Genomic DNA, 20,010 nt, shown 5'->3' with positions numbered 1-20,010 from the left:
GTTAATGTTTCGAAACAAGCTGGAAAGTCTTTGGAGAAAGCACCTTTCTGGCCTTAACGTAGCCGGGCTCAAGTCTGAACCTGGCTGAGATTTTTACGTCCTGTCCTAATGGAAATAACATGTCGGTTTAGAAATCAGCATAGATGGGTCCATTGATGCTAAAATCGGTCCACACCAAAATATTATGCCACCACAGAATTAATTGTGGAGCTACTGTAGGGTGGAGTTTTGGCCTTGACCCCTTGCGGTTGCTGCTGAAGGTACAAAGACGTATGGGGGATATAATCAGTAAAGGTGAAATGCTGATGATTCGGCCTCATGGATTAATTTTTTAAGCTGAATTTGGTCTTGTAAGCCACCTTTGCCCCCAGGGAAGAAGGGAGCGGCTGCCTTAACATCTCTGATACTGTACTATTGATTTGGCATTGTTTGAAATTTACCCTCCCACAGAGCTGCCTCTTTCTTCTGAGAACATAGACATGGGCTAAACGAAGAAGAGAAAATTAATTCAGAGTTTGATAGGCTTCAGCACTTCTCAGAGTCAAAGACAAAAACTAGCGTAGGAGCAACAGCTATGGTCTTCGGAGAGAAGAACATGGTTCAAGATCCAAAAAGGGCTTCAACACCCAAGGCATGAAGTCCACTGTTGCAATGCCCTGTGAAAGTCAGTCTGGGATACAGAGAGGAATTTCATTGCTGCCCTACTCCTGTCATAGCTAACGGAAATTCCAAGCCCCTTGGAAATCACCGGGCTTTCCCTCATCACCTTAGGAAGGACAGCATCCAACTGTGATGTCAGCAGAAACAAATAGTACATCATGTGATGTCACATCCTGGTTGCCCCTGGCAGAGAAACGCGTTACCTTTGGCGAGAACATGGAACGAGGAAGATGTCCTGAGGTGTCTGCAGAAGCATCACGGCTCTGAATATTGTCGAAGAGTGTTGGTCCAAGACTGGGACTGAAATGCTGCTCCTTACCCTCTTTTGTTTAACCTCTCTGATCAGCGGAATCCATGCAGGCTTTTCTTCTCAGCTTTTTACATTCAGAAGTGACCAGCGGAGCAGAACTGCTAGTAGCCCGACAGGATATACACGTATTGGTAAATAAAATAGGCCTGGGCTTATTCCTTGTACCTGCTGGCAACTCAGATGATTAAAGGCTTGGAGCATCTCCCATATGAGGAAAGGCTGAGAGCGCTGGGACTCTTTAGCCTGGAGAAGAGAAGGCTGAGGGGAGACCTTATTATGGCGTACAAGTATCTAAAGGGTGGGTTGAAGGAGGATGGAGCCTCTTTTCAATGGTTCCCAGTGACAGGACGAGGGGCAATGGGCACAAGTTGGAACACGGGAAGTCCCGTTCAAATACACGGAAACACTTCTTTCCGGTTCGGGTGGCAGAGCAGGGGCACAGCTGCCCAGGGAGGGGGGGAGTGCCCTTCTCTGGAGAGTTTCCAGACCCGCCTGGATGCAGTCCTGAGGATGTGCTCTGGGCAGTCCTGCTTTGGCAGGGGAGTTGGGTTAGATGATCTCTAGAGGTGCCTTCCAACTCTGAAAACTCCGTGATTCCGTGATTCCGTGATTCTGTGGCGTGTAGGTCCGGCTTGTACTCCAGCCTGGTGCTGAACTCTTCCACTCCTACACCCTGAACAAGGATTTTACCCAACCTGCCCATGGGAAATGGTCTATGGCCCTGCTAGCCCCCAAACTGCCTGGGCATCGCTCGACAGAACGTAGGTTTGGGGAGGCTACAGCAATTGCAGGGGCTTTGGAAGAGATCAAGTAGCGTGGATGATTACAGACCAGTGCTTTAGCTGATGTCCTGCCCCTCTAGTTCAGTAGCACTGGCGGCGGCGCTGCTGTACGTGAGCGATGTGTCTCATTTTGTACCCAGAGTGTGGCCTCCGACCATCTTACGAGTCCTTCCTGGAGACTGGCAAGAGGATCACAGCGGGGAGGTACGCCAAGGCTGGGGAGTTCCCGTGGCATGTGAGCATCCAGAGCAACGGGAAACATATCTGCAGCGGCACCATCATCAGCGCGTTGTGGATTTTAACTGCGGCCCATTGCTTTGCCAAAGAGGTGTGAGTACTCGGGGGAAGCGAGGACAGCCCAGGCGCAACGGGTTCGTAACGTCGCTCCTCGTGGGTGGAGGATACGTATGTCCTTGGGGTCAAGCGCAACGTATGTGTGACTGAGCCAGAAACAGAGCCCTGAACACAGGAATTGTTTCCTTGGGGGGAAAAGGGCCTATTTTTGATCGAAAGTACTGTTACAACAGAAATGTGTAGAAATCTGCAAAACCAGGAGGTGCAGAAGGAGAACATTTTGAAGGATGGTCTGAGCAGCCTTGTATAGATGTCCATGATGCCGTTCTGACGGCCCCAAGCATTTTCTGTACATCTAAAAAGAGGTGTATTCCATTCCAGCTTATTCTAACCCCCAAATTACCTTTGCTTGCATGTAGCAAACACCTTTACCTCATGGAGAGTCTAATTTTAAACCAGCGGTTTCCGGATAAAGCAACCCCAGGCAATGCCCAGGGGCAGAGTCCAGCCCTCTGTGAGCCCCCTCCGAAACGCAGCAGGTCGGAGGGCCGGGGGCTGCTGGGTGACAAATGACCTGTGGCATCACAACCTGGAGCAGCTGGCTGGGGGCAGCGGGGTCCGGAGCGGCCAGCCCAGGGCACAACGCTCCCGAAGATCCAGCCCACTCCATCTGTTCGTTAGCGACTGGGCTATTTATAACGTGGTTGCATTCATATTCTACCTCTGCACCTCTGCCCCCTGAAAATTAGCTCCGCCTAAAAGGGAGGGTATATTTCTACGAGATTTATAGCTAACCCGCCTCTGCAATTTGCCGAGCGCCGTCCCTACCCCGCTCAGCGGGAGGAGGCACCAACCTTTATAACGCAAAGCCTTCGTGTTTGCTTATGTCTGCATTGCTTCTGTTTCGTTTATAAGGCCACCAGATCTCACTGTTGTCGTGGGGGGAACTGACCTCAGCCTCCCGCTGGAGGAACATAAACCGGACAGCTTGATCCTCCACGAAAACTTTGACAGAATGAGCATGGAAAATGATATCGCTCTGATCCTGCTCGGCGCTCCCATGGAGTTCAGCGATGAGAAAATCCCCGTCTGCTTGCCCTTCATGTACGACACCGATACGTGGCAACACTGCTGGGTTGCTGGGTGGGGAACCACAAGTGAGATGCTGTCTGGAGGTGTATTCGCTAACGGAGGTTGGTTTTTATCCATTTAAAGTAGATGTTCTCTCCCAGGAGGGGTTACCCACACTGACATCCACTCCCTACCTCCCCGGTAAACACATCCAGACCTTCGCAGCCTCTGCACATCCACCAGTTCTCTGTTCAGTGCAAGAACCACTCATGTACTGACCTCCAGAACAATGTCCCCGGTACTCTGAGCACGTATGTTCAAGCTGAAACCTTAGAGCCACCTTTGCTCTGCAGGAACTCAGCTTGACTGTGGATGCATTTTTTGGCATCCAAAGTAAGACAAGCTCCACCCTGGTGGGCAAGTCAGGCTGGGTCTAAAATGGTCTGGAATAAGGGAAATTAAGGTTTAGGGTTGTCTTTGGCTTAATGCCTCCATGAACCAGATTGATTTAATGGTACTGGTTACCCTTCTTCCTCACGCATGCAGGACAGCAGATTGCTATTGCTAATTGCTCTCATGTAAGCCCTAATGAAAGTAGCTCCAGCACTGATTGTGACCCAAAATGTCTATCCTGAACAAATGTCACTAAATGGCTAATGAGCGATTTCATTACTGGAAAGAGGTAATTGGGTCGGAGTGGGCAGTTTGGTGCCTTGGGGTTTCAACAGTCCCTCCTGGGATGTAGCAAGTGAATGCCCCATTTAAACCTTGCTATTCTGCTCCAAAGGGTTACTGTCTTCTCTCTGAACCCCTGCATTTTCCTTCTTAGGCTTCATTTGCCTCACATAATGGTAATACATAACACAACACTGTGTTATAATTGTGAACCTCTCCCTTTTCACCAAGGTAACGTCCTCTTAGAAACAGGAAAGCAGGGGGCTGCTGCAGAGACACTCTGCAGCTTGGCAGGGTTTCTCTTCAGCTAGTCTCTTTGCAAAATCCATGGTGTGGCTACAGAGATCGGTCTCGTGCTGCTGTGTGGGCTCAATTGACATCACTTAGAATCATAGAATCATAGAATCGTCCAGGTTGGAAGGAACCTTGAAGATCATCAAGTCCAACCATCAACCTAACACCGCCAAATCCACCACTAACCCATGTCCCTCAGCACCACGTCTACCCATCTCTTAAATACCTCTGGGGATGGTGACTCCACCACGTCCCTGGGCAGCCTGTGCCAGTGCTTGACAACCCTTTCGGTGAAGAAATTTTTCCTAATACCCATCCTAAACCTCCCCTGACACAACTTGAGGCCATTTCCTCTTGTTCTATCACTTGTCACTAATGAGAAGAGGTCAACTCCCACCTCTCTACAACCTCCTTTCAGGGCGCTGTAGAGAGCGAGAGGGTCTCCCCTCAGGCTCCTCTTCTCCAGGCTGAACCCCAATTCCCTCAGCTGCTTCTCACCAGACATATGCTCCAGACCCCTCACCAGCTCTGTTGCCCTTCTCTGGACACGCTCCAACACCTCAGTGTCTTTCTTCCAGTGAGGGGCCCAAAACTGGACACAGCACTTGAGGTGGGGCCTCACCAGTGCCGAGTACAGGGGGATGATCACTGCCTCAGTCCTGCTCACCACACCATTCCTGATACAGGCCAGGATGTCACTGACCTTCTTGGCCACCTGGGCACACTGCTGGCTCGTATTCAGGTGGGTGTCCACCAACACCCCCAGGTCCTTTTCTGCCAGGCAGCTTTCCAGCCACTCCGCCCCAATCCTGTAGCGCCCATGGGGTTGTTGTGACCCAAGTGCAGGACCCGGCACTTGGCCTTGTTGAACCTCACACCATTGGCCTCGGCCCATCAGTCCAGCCTGTCCAGATCTCTCTGTAGAGCCATCCTACCCTCCAGCAGATCAACACTCCTGCCTAACTTGCTGACATCTGCAAACTTACTGAAGGTGCACTCCATCCCCTTGTCCAGGTCATTGATAAAGATATTAAAGAGAACTGGCCCCAGTATTGAGCCTTGGGGGACACCAACCAGCCGCTAACTGGATTTAGCTCCATTCACCACCAATTTGCACCCTGTGCGAGGTCAGTGCTCTCACCCCTGGCACAGACCCCTTCTGTCTGGGAGATGTTTCAGAAGAAAACCAGCAGAAGCTGAGTTTGGTGAGAAGGATGTGCAATGGTGTGATATGGGCCATACCAAAAAGTACGAGGCATTGTTCCTTGGCAGGGGAAAACATGGGTCGTTTCTCATCTCTACCAGACTTTTGTAGGTGGACATCTCTCAACTGGCACCTCAAGCAGCACTAGCCTGACTCCTCTTCAGCTGCAGTCAATTAGACCTCAACAGGCAGAGCCACCTCCCTGGAGATGCCTACATCAAAGCATTTTAATCTGTGGGCACTTCCATGGAGCGGCCCCATCTTGGCTGGGAAAGGGACCTGACAGCTTCTATCTTTTAGATCTTACCTTTGAGTCCCACCTTCCTGCAGGTGCTGGGAGGATTTAGCTCAGTGAAATATGGAAGAAGAAGTGAGTTTTTGAAAACCTGTAGGTCTCCTCCTGCCCAGCAGCAACATCCTCCAAAAGTCAGTTTTATCCTTCAGACTCAGGTTCACTTTAATAAGAAACGTGGGTTAGATGAGTGGGTTTTCCAAGTAGCCCTGCATATTTTTTGTCACTTGCTGGTGCCCACTGCAATTTCTGTTTTCCCATCTCAAGGGAAGAATAAAGTAGCTATTTCCATTGCATACTGAGAGCCACTTTGTGAAAAGTACAGCTGATCCCCTGTGTGAGGCATGGCCTCACAGCCCCCCCCCCCAAAAGCATGGGGATAACAAGATCATCTGCTCTGGGGAAAGCTCAGTGGACTTTCCTCCACAGGGCTTGCAGAGGACCCAATGAAGAGTCCCTCAAACTGAGTTCCCCAGAAACGTGACCGAGAAACGCCAGGTGTGCAGTGTAGCTCATCACCTCATCATCTCAGGTCATTACCAAGACCAGCAGGATAAGCCATCCCTCTGAGGGGTCTTCCAGCTGTACCACATCCCAGAGCTCATCTACAAAAATAAGTGATTTTTAAGAATCCCATTTAGCAAGCCTCCACTCCCCAGGATTTCAGCTTTGCCCATTAACACCTCCTCCCTCTCTACCTACCCACCCACCTCCTACTCTGGTATAAGGTCAAGAACCTCTGTAAACCCCCATGGCCCCAAGACCATATGGTTGTGCCTTGAAACCCTCTTGCCCTGAGGTGCCTTACAAATTCAGCTGAGAGTGGTCCCAAGGGGTAGTTTCTGGCTCTGGTTTCAACCTTAGAAGTCTACGGTGCTCTACAGGGTTTGTTAATCATTCTCTTTTCACTTCCTGGTCAGTGGTGGCAGTGCCATTGTCCCACGTGCTGCAGAAAGCACGGATGAAGCTCATCAGCAGGGAGCAGTGCTTGGAGCGCATCCCCGAGCTGGTGGACAATGTGCTGTGTGCTGAGATGGAGAAAGGAGAAAGAGACACCTGCCAGGTAATGTAAATGGGCTGCTAGATGGCCACGCTGCCTACAGGGTCACAGAGACTTTGGAGGAGAAGCGCCTTCGCTTCAGGAATGAGCATCAATCCTTCGCACGGCTTCCTGGGGTTGCTAAAACTTCTCTGCAGGCGGTCAGGGCAGGATGCCCAGGGGCCAAGGAACTGTCTACAAGGGCATATTGACCTGGGCAGTGGGGGTACGGGATTCTTGGGGTCAGAAAGTAGTGATGGTGCTGGAAACACAATGTCTTGTTGAGCAGATGAACCTCTTCTCCCGCTCTCCCCCCTGCCCTGATTCCCTCCCTGCAGTGAGAGAGACAGGAGCTCTGCAAGGGACACCGCGAGCAAGGTGGGAAGCCACCCTCTTGTCTTGCCCACAAGTCCCCTAGGATGAGAGACAGTTTTGGATGGCTCTGGGCACAGGAATTTGGACTGTTATCTCATAGCAATTTAAAAAATCACTATCTGCTGTGGCCAAGGTGTGCAGTGGTGGGAGCAATGGGAGGAGAGGTGTCATGCTGCTGCAGAGAGGGCTCGCACAGCATGGGCTGTATCCTCCTCCTGCCTGGTGTCCCCTCAGCACTGGGCCAGGCAGTGCTGCTCTATCGCCAGGTTAAATACTGAAAGGAGACAGGAGAGTTTGTCCAGGATGGTCAAAGCAAAAGAACGGGATGGGAAATTGAGTCCAGGAGTTTTTAATTTGAATATTATAAACCTGTCTCAGGTGAGGTCTTGGCTCTGGTACAAATGTCCTTTGATGGCAGGTTTGTCTGTGGGTGTCAGAACTAGTTGCGTCTTATTGCAATGAGTTAGTGATGTCGGGTGATGACTTTTGAAGCTAAATAGTGGAGTTCAAGCAGTATTTGATCTCAAGGACTGCTAAGGGGAGAAAGCTGAGACAAATACCCATATGTGGGAAGACCTCACTGAGAATTTGTGCTCTCAGAACATACTCCACCTGCAGGACCACTGCCCTGATGTCAAACAAAGTCTTAAAGACAAAAACCACCTTTGCTTTCATAGCATCCAACCTCCAACCCTTCCTCTGGGTGCCTGGTAAGGACTGTGCGCTCCCTGCAGCCTCCACTTCAGGACTAAGGTCTCCGTCCTCCACTGGGCAAGGGTTTTCTTAGACATGTGCGTGCATTTGCAGAGTGTTGCAGCTGGTGAGCGGTCTGGAGGACAATTCTTATGAGGAACGACTGAGGGAAATGGGGGTGTTCAGCCTGGAGAAGAGGAGGCTGAGGGGAGACCTTATCACCCTCTACAACTGCCTGAAAGGAGGTTGCAGAGAGGTGGGGGCTGACCTCTTCTCCCTGGTGACAAGTGATAGGACGAGAGGAAATGGGTTCAAGTTACGTCAGGGCAGGTTTAGATTGGATATTAGGAAACACTTTTTCACTGAAAGGGTTATTAAACATTGGAATAGGCTGCCCAGGGAGGGGGTGGAGTCGCTATCCCTGGAGGTGTTTAAAAAAAGGGTAGATGTGGTACTTGGGGACATGGTTTAGAAGTGGTTTTGTCAGGGTAGGGTAATGGTTGGACTTGATGATCTCAAAGGTCCCTTCTAACCTCAACAATTCTATGATTCTATAGAAGGACAGGTGGGCAGACACATGTATACACAGCTTCATCCTGCAGGAATCCTTTGTTGAGGGCACTAAACCACCACCCAGGACAGAGAGACATCCCCCGCCCTTTAGGCAAAGGCAGCAGGGACAGGGACCATGGACCGCAGAGCCATTGCGATCCGGAGCCTGTGGCTGGGCAGCAGAGGGGAAGCTTTGCTTTACGAAATCATTTTTTTAATTAACCAGAGAGCATCTGTCTCTGAAACCATTCATCTAGTGACTTTCACCTCCATTAAATTCAATCAAAAATTTTAAAAAGAAAACTGCCACAGGATAACATTAACATGATTAAAGAATGCACTTCCCAGCCCAGCCTTAAGTTCTGCGGCTGAATTATGCTGGTGAAACAGCAAGAGCACTTGTACCCAGCAAAATGAATCTCCTGTATTCAGAAAGCGGATGAGGGTGCTATTTTGATCTACAATGATGTTAGTGTCATCTGAGAAATGAACTCGAAATGTGAGCTTTCCGAGCAGTGGAAGTACGCGAAGACTGCATGTGTGATAATGCTCATAACCCAACAACTGCCCACTTTTAGGGGAAGCTTGACCAGGCAGAAGACTCCTGCAAACTGAAATAATGAGAGCAAGACAGAACCATACCCGTGGCTGGTGGAGCTCTTCTGGGCTGAAAGGGGTGACACAAATTTTCATCAGAATTTGCCAATTTGCTGGAGGGGAAGAATTTTGCCAATGGAGGGTTTTCTGGGAAGAAGCGCTGATTGAAGTCAGGTAGGGCACATTTCGGCCTTGCTAGGTCCAAATTTCTTGCTAGAAATCTGGTGGCTTGCCCGTAGTAGACTGCCTGGTAATGAACTTGGGAGACCAGGTCTGAACCTGATGCTTGCTCTGCAGCATGGACCACTGGACACCTAATTCATCTGCCCTGGGCAGATAGTGCAGCACACTGTAGGTAGTGCAATCTATTGAGCTACGCTTGTCTATAGAGATTATGGGGTTTGTGTCAAATGAGAGTGAGATTTCAAAATACCCAAATCCTTTACAAAGTCAGCACTGTCAAAGAGGTAGAGCAGCCCTGGGCACAGTTTTCATCTGTGCCAACCAGCTGTCTCCTGGATGATTTCCAGACACAGCTCGAGCTTTTGCATGGGTCAGGAGCCACCCACAATAGAATCATAGAAACATAGAATCAATCATAGAACAGTTTGGGTGGGAAGGGACTTTTAAAGGTCTTCTAGTCCAACCCCCCTGCCATGAGCAGGGACATCTTCAACTAGACCGGGTTGCTCAGAGCCCCATCCAACCTGACCTGGAATGTTTCCAGGGATGGGGCAGGATCACTTTGGATCCTGGCAACCTAGTTTAGAGGCCAGGAAGGAGCAGCAGCATGGGCAAGGCAGAGACATCAGGTCAGGGAACAAGCCCTGGAGACACTGAGCTTGCTGGTGTAGATGTGGTCCCAGTAAACATGGAAGCCATGCACTGTACAGATGCGTAATCTGTCTGGACATCAGGTAGATAGATAAAAGCCTTATGTTAACCTTTTCTGGGTTTTGCTGAGAATCAGGATACATGTGTTCATGTCCAAAGCCAGGCTACCTTGGGCGAGTTGCATCTAGACCCAAGGTTGTAAATCCACATGATCCTGGTCCGGATCCAAAGGATTACCATCCCAGGTCTTCACGCTGTGTGCCATATGTCTGCTGGATTTCCCCGTTGCAGCCAACTGGTTTACATGCAGCAAGTCTTCACCAAGGCATCTTGTAAAAGTTTTATTCTTCTGACCACTGCCTTAATACTCCCACGTGGCAACACGACATGAATAGAAAGGCTGAGATGTTTCACCAGCTGCCATCATATTAGTACCAGACAAGACTAATTTGTGGATTACTGACCATATTCCTGTAATAACTCAAGGAGATGCAATAGCAGAGCTCGTGAGTATTTGTACTTTAAAAAAAAAAGAAAAATCCATTCACTTAAAAGAAAAATCTATTGTATACCAATTCCCTAGTGGTTCTGCAGACAAATATATAGATTAACTGTGAATTAACACTAACAGGATCTGTAATTGACTTATAGTTCTATTTAGCCATAAACATTAGCATTAATGGATGTTCATGGGGTACAAGTGCTAAAGAACAGGCACTAGAGATGGCCTATGTGTTATTTTTTTGTGCGCTGCATTTCTTCCATGACCCTATGAACCGCAGTTGTTGTCTAATTCCTTGCTTTCTTAAGCACCTTTGTTAGGCTCTGATGCAGTGGTAACTTGAACAATAATTAGAGTATAAGGGACTCACAAAGCAAATGCCTCTTCAGTGTCTTGCCTATCCAGACAAAACTCAGTAAATGGCCCAATTATATTCCAGAGAATTTCTGCACAGGAGGTCTGTGGGGGTAGCTCAGCGCTGTGGTGATTAGGACGGAGCGTGTTCAGCTGGAAGTCACAGTTCACGTACAGTTCAGGTCAGCAGCAGATGAAGGGGGGCCCAGTCCCTGGCCTGACTTTCAGGGGAAAGAATCACTGCGTGGCCACAAACAAGCAGTGGGATGGTTCCAGCTCAGCATCACCGGGCTCTACACTGTCCTCTGGCGTAGGGCTGATCTGAGCCGCGAGCTGAAAATATCTACACCCTTCCACTGATGGTAGCCAGAGGTGATCTTGGCCATGCCTGATAAATATCCGAAAAGAAGCTAGGATGCTCCTGGGGCTCGGGGTTTTAATTTAGGTCTGTGAAAAAGGTAGAGAAGGACCTCTTCACCTGTGATATGTCCTGCCCATATATACTGTCAGCGGTTTGGGAAGGGCAAATGCCTTTCTAGCATCTGGGATGCTCAGGGCTCTCACCCTACACAGCTATAGCAATAGCAGGAGATGTTGTACAACCCTGGGTGGGATCTATTTGGCCAGATAGGAATATCTTTCCTATAGGCATCTGCATCTACCAAATCTTCTTTCTATCAATGGGGAAGACAAAAACACTTCTGACGTGAGTCACTAAGACTGTTTTAACCATCTATTTTAAAATAAGTCCCTGTACAAGTGCTTATTGCTCCCCATCAACTAATAAGTCCAAGGTGCCTAGCTCACAGGGAGACACATAGCTCTGAGGTGGGACAGTTACCTACATGTAAGTCTCCTGTGTCATTTTAGATATCCCATCATATCTCGCTGGCATCCCACTTCCTCCTGTCTCAAACCATGCACCAGTGCCAGTAATGTGGCTGCACTGGGAGCTTGACACTTGCACTGGGAACAACAAGAGGAGGCGATCAGTGGAACTCACCCTTCACACTCGCACTTCATCTGTGCATGAGAGTGCTAAACCTGTGCAGAAGTGCCAAAAGCTCTTGCATCCTTTTCCAAGCTCTTGCGTTCCTTTTACTGGTGCTAATGCGGCTCCAAAACTGCAGAGGAAGACTTGTGAAATAGAATTTTTTAAAGAAAAAAAAAGTCTGCAAGTGAGAAGTGGGTCCATACAAGTAAATTATCACAGATGCATGGAAAAGGTCACAATCCAGGGAAGTCGTCTGGTCAGTCCCGCAGGCCCTTCAAAATATCGGAAGGGAGGTGGATAGATGATGGTGTGATTTCAGGCTGTAGGGATGGAGAGTATCTGTATGAAGTCCAAGGTTTAGGCTCTTCTGCCTATCAGACAAAGGTCTCCTGGGGGTCAGGAGTCAAAGCTAACAACATTTCAGTTCAAAGTTATTACTAACTACACAAAATTACTTTACTATTTTACCTCACCTTAATATTGAAGAGAGTGATCCATTCTCCATTCTTGTGGTGGATTCTCCATCACTGAACTGTCACTAACGTGGTGAGAAGTTCTCTTCCCTAAGGGGCAGATCGCTTTAAGTAGGAAGGTATCCCGTGAAGCCCCAGAACGAAGCAGTAGAAAGGTGTTTCTGCATTTGAACTCTCTTAAATTTGCTCCTGAAGGGTGCTTTGATGTGCAGCTCACAAGAATTACATCGCTTTCCCCATGTCCCGTGGTTTTATAGGGCTTTCATCATTTGATCATTTTATGATAGGGGCAGACAAGGGAACACATTCAGGCTGTGGTGGCTTAATTCTTTGATCTGTCAAAAACATCCTTTCCTATTGCAAGGGTCCGGGATGTTGATGATGTCTCCCGTCTCTTCTGCTTTTCATCATCTGGGTTGTAGCTTTTGGTCCCTCAAACCGATGCTGTTTGGTTTGCAGCAAGGGGGTCCAGCGTCACTTTGTGTGCCTGGTGAGTGAAGCTGTGGGGAGCAGAACATCTCTGGATCCAGCTGAACACTGAAACCTACTTTGTGCTTGCCCCGGGAGTGGGGGAATGGGTGAGATGACTCAGAGGAGACACTTCTCATTCAGTTCCAGTGAGTCAACAGGACTTTAAGGGAACGTCATGACTCACAGACAGACTTAAATTCTTTGAAGGAGTCAACAAGCATGTGGCAGAGGGTGATCCAGCTGATATAACACGCTCAGATTTCCAAAACTCTTTTAATGAGATTTCTCACCAAAGGCTTGTGGAGAAGCTGTAATGTCATGATGTAGAAGGGCTTTCGGTTTGAAAGGGATGCAACACGGAGAAGGATTTGGTGGGAGAAAGGGCTCACAAAGGGAGTTCTGTTGGCATCTATGCGAGGAATTGTGATGTCCAAGGAGGGCAAATGCTGAGACAACCAAGTCGGCCAACACCACATCATTGTTCGGAGTGGCTGAAATTAAAACTGACCATGCAGAGGCGCAGCGGGACCTCATTATTCTGAGCGACTGGAGGTTAAAACAGCAGATGCAGTTCACTGTTGATAAAGGCAGAGTAATGAATATAGGGGGAAGCAACTCCAGCTGTACGTGTGCAATAATAGGCTCTAAATTAGCTATTACCATGTAGGAAGGTCTTGGAGTAACTGGATAGTCCTTCAAAAACATCAGCACGAGGGTCTGCGGAGGTCAAAAAGGCAACGAGAGCATTAAGAATTATTAGGAAAGGAATAGGTAGCAAAGCAAAAAGCGTGTCATGCCAGGGCAGTAATCGTGGGAGCCTGTGTCCTGTGTGCGACTCCTATCCACCCCACCGGAGAAAGGAGGAGTAGTTTTAGAAAAGGAGAAGAATAGAGTAGGAAGGATGAACAGGGGCGTGGAATGGCTTCTGGCAGAAAGAGGAATAACAGAGCAGAGCTCTGAGGCTTGTAAGAGAGATGTCTGATAGGGATATGACAGAGATTTCTGAAGTCATGAGCAGCAAGGAGAAGACAGTCAAGAGCTGTCCTCTTGTCGCTACTGTTCAAAACACACAGAGGAGGGGGTGTCAGATGGCCGTATCAGGCAGCAGATTTAAAACAAAGAGAAGGAAGTGGTTTTTCATCCAACGGATAATTAAACCATGGGAGTCACTGACCAGGATGTTGTGGGTATTTATCCTAAGGGATAAATGGATTCAAAAAGCGATTAGATAACTTCCTGGATGAAGATGTCTCGAAGGCTATTAACCACTGTGATGTAAATACAACTCTGTAAATACTTGCCCTGCTTCTCATTCTCCTTCCCTGCACACTGGCTACAGACGACTGTCAGAGACAGGAATCTGGGCCACATGGGTCTTTGCCCAGAGCCACCATAACCGCCTTTAAGTCTGTGCCACCATAGTCACTGATGGACCCTGCTGACACCTGCGTGGATGGAGTTGGGTGGTCTCATTCTCCCATTTTCCAGCAAGGGGATGGAGAGACAGAGAAGCTGAAGGCTCTCGCTTGGGATCTCAAAGGGATCCCATGAAAGGAGTCCGGGTGCCATGTGTTACCTTGTTCTTTTTCAATACCGGCGTGCTAAAAATGTCCATAGCCTCCTTCCTTCCACCTTTCTCTAAAGAGGGCTTGTTCAGGCTGAAATAACTGAAGAAATCATCTGTTTGCAAAAGCCTTCACTTCCTGCAGCCAGGGCAGCTCTGATGGCAAGTGTTGTTATTCACAGGCCGATTCTCTCCAATTTACACAGAGCTTACCAACGTGAAATTGAAACCAGCAATGACTTGCGTATCCACCTAATGAGTATCGGATGGGTTGTTCTCCCTCCCCCAGAGCTTCTCCCACCTAAGAAGATTTATGTGGCCGAACGTGTTTGTTCTGATCAATTGCCATGTTGCAGACACGAATACAAATACGAAAGGAAGAAGATTACACTCTTCATCCAAAGCCCACTGAAGTCACAGAAAGGCTCCTGATGTTCACAAAAAGGCTTTGGCTGTGGCGGAAAGGATGAAACTTTTGATCAGCGCCAGTGAACAAAGCGCCTTGTTAGTCAGTGACAGCTTTTATACAAGCCAGAACTATTTATCAGCGAATATATCATTGCTCTCACCTCTCCTAATGGGAGGATTAACATGCCGTTGTGGAAGGCACGAGTTCAGCACCAGCTCTGATGTGATGTCGTTGCTTTTCACTCATCTTCTCGTTGAGAAGAAACATGCAACAGAAGCAAAGATGCTATTTTTAGTCTTTTGGCTGTCCAGAAACTTGGCGCTCAGACTGAAGAGCGGGAGCAGGTATCTGGTGTGTGTTGCTGACCAGTATTTCACCACCAGGATACAGGAGGCTGAAAGCAGCATTTAATAAGTTCTTCGATCTTCAGAGTCGTTAACCTGAGCATTCATTAAATTAGTGCTACTGGAAACATCACAGGGCTGAGATAATTGTACCAGTGCTCCGAACTCGCTCCTCCCACACCCTCTCCTACACGAGGATGGAAAACCTTGGGCCAATGTTTTTGAGAGCTTAAGGTGGATATGGGGATATTCAGAAGTGTCCAAGAACTGAGTTTATTTTCTCTGTTTTTAGCCCCATAAAAACCAGGCTACTGATTCATCTGGGCTACCGCTATAACTATGTGAGCAAGATTATCACACGGAGAGGATGACTTACCCTGCTTTGCGATTAAAATCATCGAGTTAAACAGCTGAAGTTAAGAGAAATGGCATTTTGGATGTTGCACCCATGAAGCAGACCGGCTCAGCCCACGTGGAAAGGGACGTGAAGCCGCATTTGGTTGGATCGGGGCTGGTGGATTAGAGAAATGGATTTGCAGCTGCTGCCTGGGTTTTCACAGCATTGCCTAACTCCCTCTCTGCCCGGGTTTTAAATCGCTTTCCGCAGCTGACAGTTTCCCCCAAGCCCTGCAGACAGCTCTCCCTTTCCTCGCCGACTGGGCAGAGCACAAAACGAACGCGATTAAAGGGGCAAAGAGGGAAAAGCAGATCTGATTTGAGAGGAAAATGGTGTGATATATAGTTTAAATAGGGATTCCTGGCTCTGCCATCGCCTCGTGCAAATCACATCCCTTTTCTGCTGTGGTTTTCTCAGCTGTGAAATACGATAAGACTTTTCCTCCCCCCAAGGAGAGTCACAAGGTATCAGGAATTAACTGGTATTTAAGTGCCCTGGGAGAAAGGTCCTTTGCAAGTGTGAACAGCCTCCAAATTGGACACTCTGAAACCGGCCTGCCCCGATGGTATGCGGGGGCTCTGCCAGGGCTAAAAATCTTCTGTGCTGGGGAAAAAAACGGCACGACGCGTCCCGACATGTCACTGACGAGGGATCGCCAGCCGTCGCTGCGTCACTGCCTTGCAGACGGCTCCCACTCTCTCGACTTCATTTATTACCTTTGTGTAGGAGGCTCGAAGCATCTTCCTTTTGCTACCAGGATAATATGTTTGGCCTGTTCCTGCCCTGAGGGAATTAGCAGTAAAATTCCCAGTAATTTAATTGTGCGCACAGCCGAGGAGATGTTCATTCGTTCAAACAGGATGCCATTGCCAAGGACACCCATAACGCATGGATCCAAGGTCACTGCAAGGTCACTGGTGCGATTCACACTAATTCTGGGCTGAAACGGGGTCGGGGAAACGTCTTTAGATCCTGAGTCTGAAGAGTGTCCAGAAGCACCGGCTGAGATGCAGACACGTAGCTACAGTGACACCATTTCAGTGCAAACGGTATTGAATTTACGGGTTGGACTCTATGATGTTAAAGGTCTTCTCCAACCTAAATGATTCTATGGATGCTGGAGCAACACTTGCTCTGTGTTTATCTGCATTTTCCCCTCCTGCATGCATGTTGAAGCAAAAAGAATAATAGAAAAAAAAAAAAAAAAGATAAAATGATGATCTGGGCCCCCCATCTAGTGAAATTCAGCCACAAACTTTAGCGGGTGCATGAGTTGCACAGGGGACTACAGCCACTTCCTTACTCATTAATTAATCAATGTGTTAGCTCAGGGTAGCTGCTGGCAGAAGGGGGTTCATACATTAATGACAAAGACATATCTCAAAGTAGTGTGCAAAGACGGAAGGATAACAATTCCCAGGAAAGGTGGCTGTCTCGGGAAATGGGTCTGTGTTGAATTTATTTGCCACGTGTATTGGGATAGAGTAGAAAAAAGATACAAACCCCCCATGGAAGGAAACTTATTTAGAGTAGGGGCTGCACAGCACTTACGTACACAAGTGTCAAAAAAGCAGTTTACCTGGCTGGGTGGATTTTGTGCTGGTTTCTCCTTTGGGTTGTATTTGGAGATGGCACACGCAGAGGTCATACGGGCAACTGGACGTGCTCTCAGTGTTCAAGCTACAGTGGCCACCAGGAGGACATTCCTCTTTGCAGGGTGGGGGCAACGTGTGTTGGAAGACTTGCAGGCACTGGGTGAGTGAAGGTTGCCCTTCCAGTAGCAGGCAAGCTTGCAGTGAAATTGATGTGGTCGCAAGAAGGATTTGTCAGGATTAGTGCTCATCTCCTGTCCAATTTCTGCGTGCTAGCCCCCAAAATGAACAGTGGCAGGTAGCCAGCACCTACATGCACCAGTTTTGCAGAGAAGTCAAGGACTGAATGAGCAGTCACAGCAAATGTCCCTTTTCACTGCTGGATGTTGCTGCTTGGTGACAGGATTCAGGTATCCTTCTGGGGCCACAAGAGCTGTGGAAAAGGCTGAGGACAGGGCACTGCACTGAGCCAGAGCTTGTGGTTGATGTCCTCCTCTTATCTTCAGTGTCCGTTTATTCTCCAGGGTTCTCAGGGCTGAGCTGTGAAATTTTGGGCCCAAAATTTCCTTGTTCCCTCAAATCCTTATGAACTTGGGACAGAGTCTGATTTTCCCAATCTGCCTGTGGGGTGCAGTTGCTATGAGGGACCTGAGGTTTGATCCTGCTAGAACATCTTCCTTATGCCGTAGGTGGACAGCGGGGGACCTCTGGTTTGTAGCTACTGGAACACCATGAAGTGGTTTCAGGTCGGCATCGTCAGCTGGGGAGAAGATTGTGCAGAAAAGCCAAACCATGAGATCTTAACATCTGTTTACAGCTACCGAGAATGGATCGAGACTGAGACAGCCATAAGGGGGAAACCTTTCTTCATTGAAGGCATGGATAACAATGCAAATGCCAGGGTGGTTCCTTCCAGGGCTGAGACACATCTGGTGTTTCTTGAGTATTCTTTCCTTTTATTTATCTCTTTAATAGCACTTAGATTACTCTAGACAAGATTTTTCTAAACGTAATAAAAGTCAGAACTACCATCTCGTTCTTCTTTTGCTGCTGACCCATATAGTTGTGTCTCAGGTCAAACTGCTCCACCTCACTGATGTGGACACGGACACCAAAATGAGACGCCACAGTGAGACAGGGAAGCGATGGAGAGGCCGGAGAGATGAAATGAGAGAGCCGGGACACAGACAAGAGAAGCCATACTCTTCTGAAAAACACAGGTTTTCCACACTGGTGGGTCACATCAGTCCCAGTTATTTGCTAAGCTCACATGCAAAGTCAAGATGTGGCTCCTGAAGGAGCTGCGCGTCTCGGAAAGCTGAAACCCTAGAAAAGGTCTTAGCTTATTCAGTAGCTCAGTTCTTGGTGGGATAGTTCTGGGTTAATGCATCTTACAGCTCATTATGAGCTGAACTAATGTATCTTCTGTCTTGCAGCTGGGCCGAGCTAGGAGAATCTTCAGAGACCACAGCAGCTGCTCAGGTGATATTCCAAGCTCCTGGGACATGACTACATGTCAAATTCAGTGTCTCCTTAAGCTAGAAAAAAGGACAAGAAATTTTTGGGGCAGCGTTGGGAAGTGTAGCATCATATAACTAATCAGTCTTATTTACCTGACTTGCAAATGATGGGTTTTTGGTTGTTAAAGGCAATAGAGAAAAATCTGGCTGGCTGAAGAGAACTGTTTCTGAGCTACCCATAAAATGCTGTCTACAGAACCCCCTTGACTTCATAATTAGCCAAAATTAATCCCTCGCAAATAAATGGTAAATCAAAAGGAAACAGCATTTTTTTTTTTTTTCCTCTTTTAGAGGCCTTTTACACGCGTTGCTGAGGGGTCCACGTGCCAGCCTGGGGGATGAGCTGATCCTTCACGCAACGCGTGGACCTTCGTTGCTTCTCCAGCAACCATGTGCATTGCAAGATGCGTTCTGGTCCTTGCAAGGAGGTTGCTTCTCTTGGAAGTGATGGGGAAGGAGGCAAGCAGCAAGGTCTCCTTCATGTCCCACCTATGCAACAGCATAAAAGCACCTGTAATTTGCAGCAATGATAAAACTCAGTGAATGTGCAATGGGACAGAACCTCACAAATTGGTTTTAATTACCTTGATATTTTCTGGCTAGCTGGTGGAGAAGCCTTGTAAATGAGAATTAATTCATCTACCTTAAGCTAATGCAAACCCATCTTGGCATAAAAGTCAGACTTTATTTTCTGTGTTATCTGAGCAGAAAATAATGCTTAATTATTATTAGTTCTGAGTAATGCTTATGAAAATTGCTCCACATTAATTTCACATGGCTGACTGGCTAATGGATGCATAAGGGTCCTGTAACCCTTTGCAAAAAGACTAATAAAAGCCAAAAACAAGGGGAATATATTACTTTAGCAGCTATTAGTAGTAGACAGTGTCTGCTGGCATTAATACCTATATTTATTTTCCTTTCTATTAATAATATATCAACAGATTCTAGAAGCTGTGGCAGGCGCTGGACATCAGGAAATGTTTCCTAATGCTGCAACCTATTCAGCTGCAGAATTGTTTCCCCCAACGGAAATGAGAGATGTCCTCCTGCTTGAATTATTTTAACATAGGGATTGTAGGAAGCACTTTCTTGTGCAGCACAAGGCATGGAAAAAACCTGCCCTTACAGGGAACGGCGAAAGGACCCGGTGGGTCTTTTCCATCGGTAGCATTTGCAAACTGATAACGGTCGGTGTTAAATGTGGGCGATGCAACTTGGTGGTGACAGCAGGGCACTGCTGCTACGGGTTTGATCAATCCAGCTGCTCATTTACTCAATGGCTTTGGGGAATGAAAGTTTGTGCCTCATACCTCAGTTTCCCTACTTGTAAATCGAGGTAGTGAAACTGGTTCATTTTGCTACATGGAAGCATTAGCTTTGCGAATTAAGACCAGCTATGTAGCTGCCAAGGAATAAACAGGAAAGAGACTTTTTTGTCCTTATTTAAAACATCATAAAATTCATTAAAATGAATGCATCTTTGCTACTACATACACCGTTCAATAATTAGGGCGAGAAAGGAAATGTTTTTTTAATATTTCTCTGCTGTAAGTAGGTCTGATGAAAGCACGTTGATGCTGTGTCTTGCTTGAAAGGTATTTGTGTTTTGAGAAAGCACATCGCTTTTGACTATAGATTTGATGGGAATGTGTTGGAGTCACACAAAATCAAAATGCAATATATCAGCTTTGTCATTAACATCTCAGTGTGACCCG

The 20,010-nt window shown here is 47.7% G+C and overlaps 1 protein-coding gene across 1 annotated transcript; it reads left to right on the top strand.

Annotated features, from left to right (window-relative positions):
• Positions 1–272: 272 nt before the first annotated feature.
• LOC309669977 (serine protease 55-like) lies at positions 273–18,281 on the top strand (the record flags this gene model as incomplete). Its single annotated transcript, XM_082480775.1, has 7 exons — positions 273–294; positions 940–1,101; positions 1,893–2,082; positions 2,962–3,203; positions 6,503–6,645; positions 17,462–17,715; positions 18,209–18,281. The coding sequence occupies 7 exons, from the start codon at positions 273–275 to the stop codon at positions 18,279–18,281; spliced, it is 1,086 nt and encodes a 361-aa protein (XP_082336901.1).
• Positions 18,282–20,010: the final 1,729 nt, after the last annotated feature.

The sequence above is a fragment of the Vanellus vanellus genome, assembly GCF_965231255.1.
Source record: "Vanellus vanellus genome assembly, chromosome: 3".
Classification (NCBI taxonomy): domain Eukaryota; kingdom Metazoa; phylum Chordata; class Aves; order Charadriiformes; family Charadriidae; genus Vanellus; species Vanellus vanellus.
Note: the sequence above shows the minus strand (reverse complement) of the source record. Positions and strands in the feature narration are given on the sequence as shown.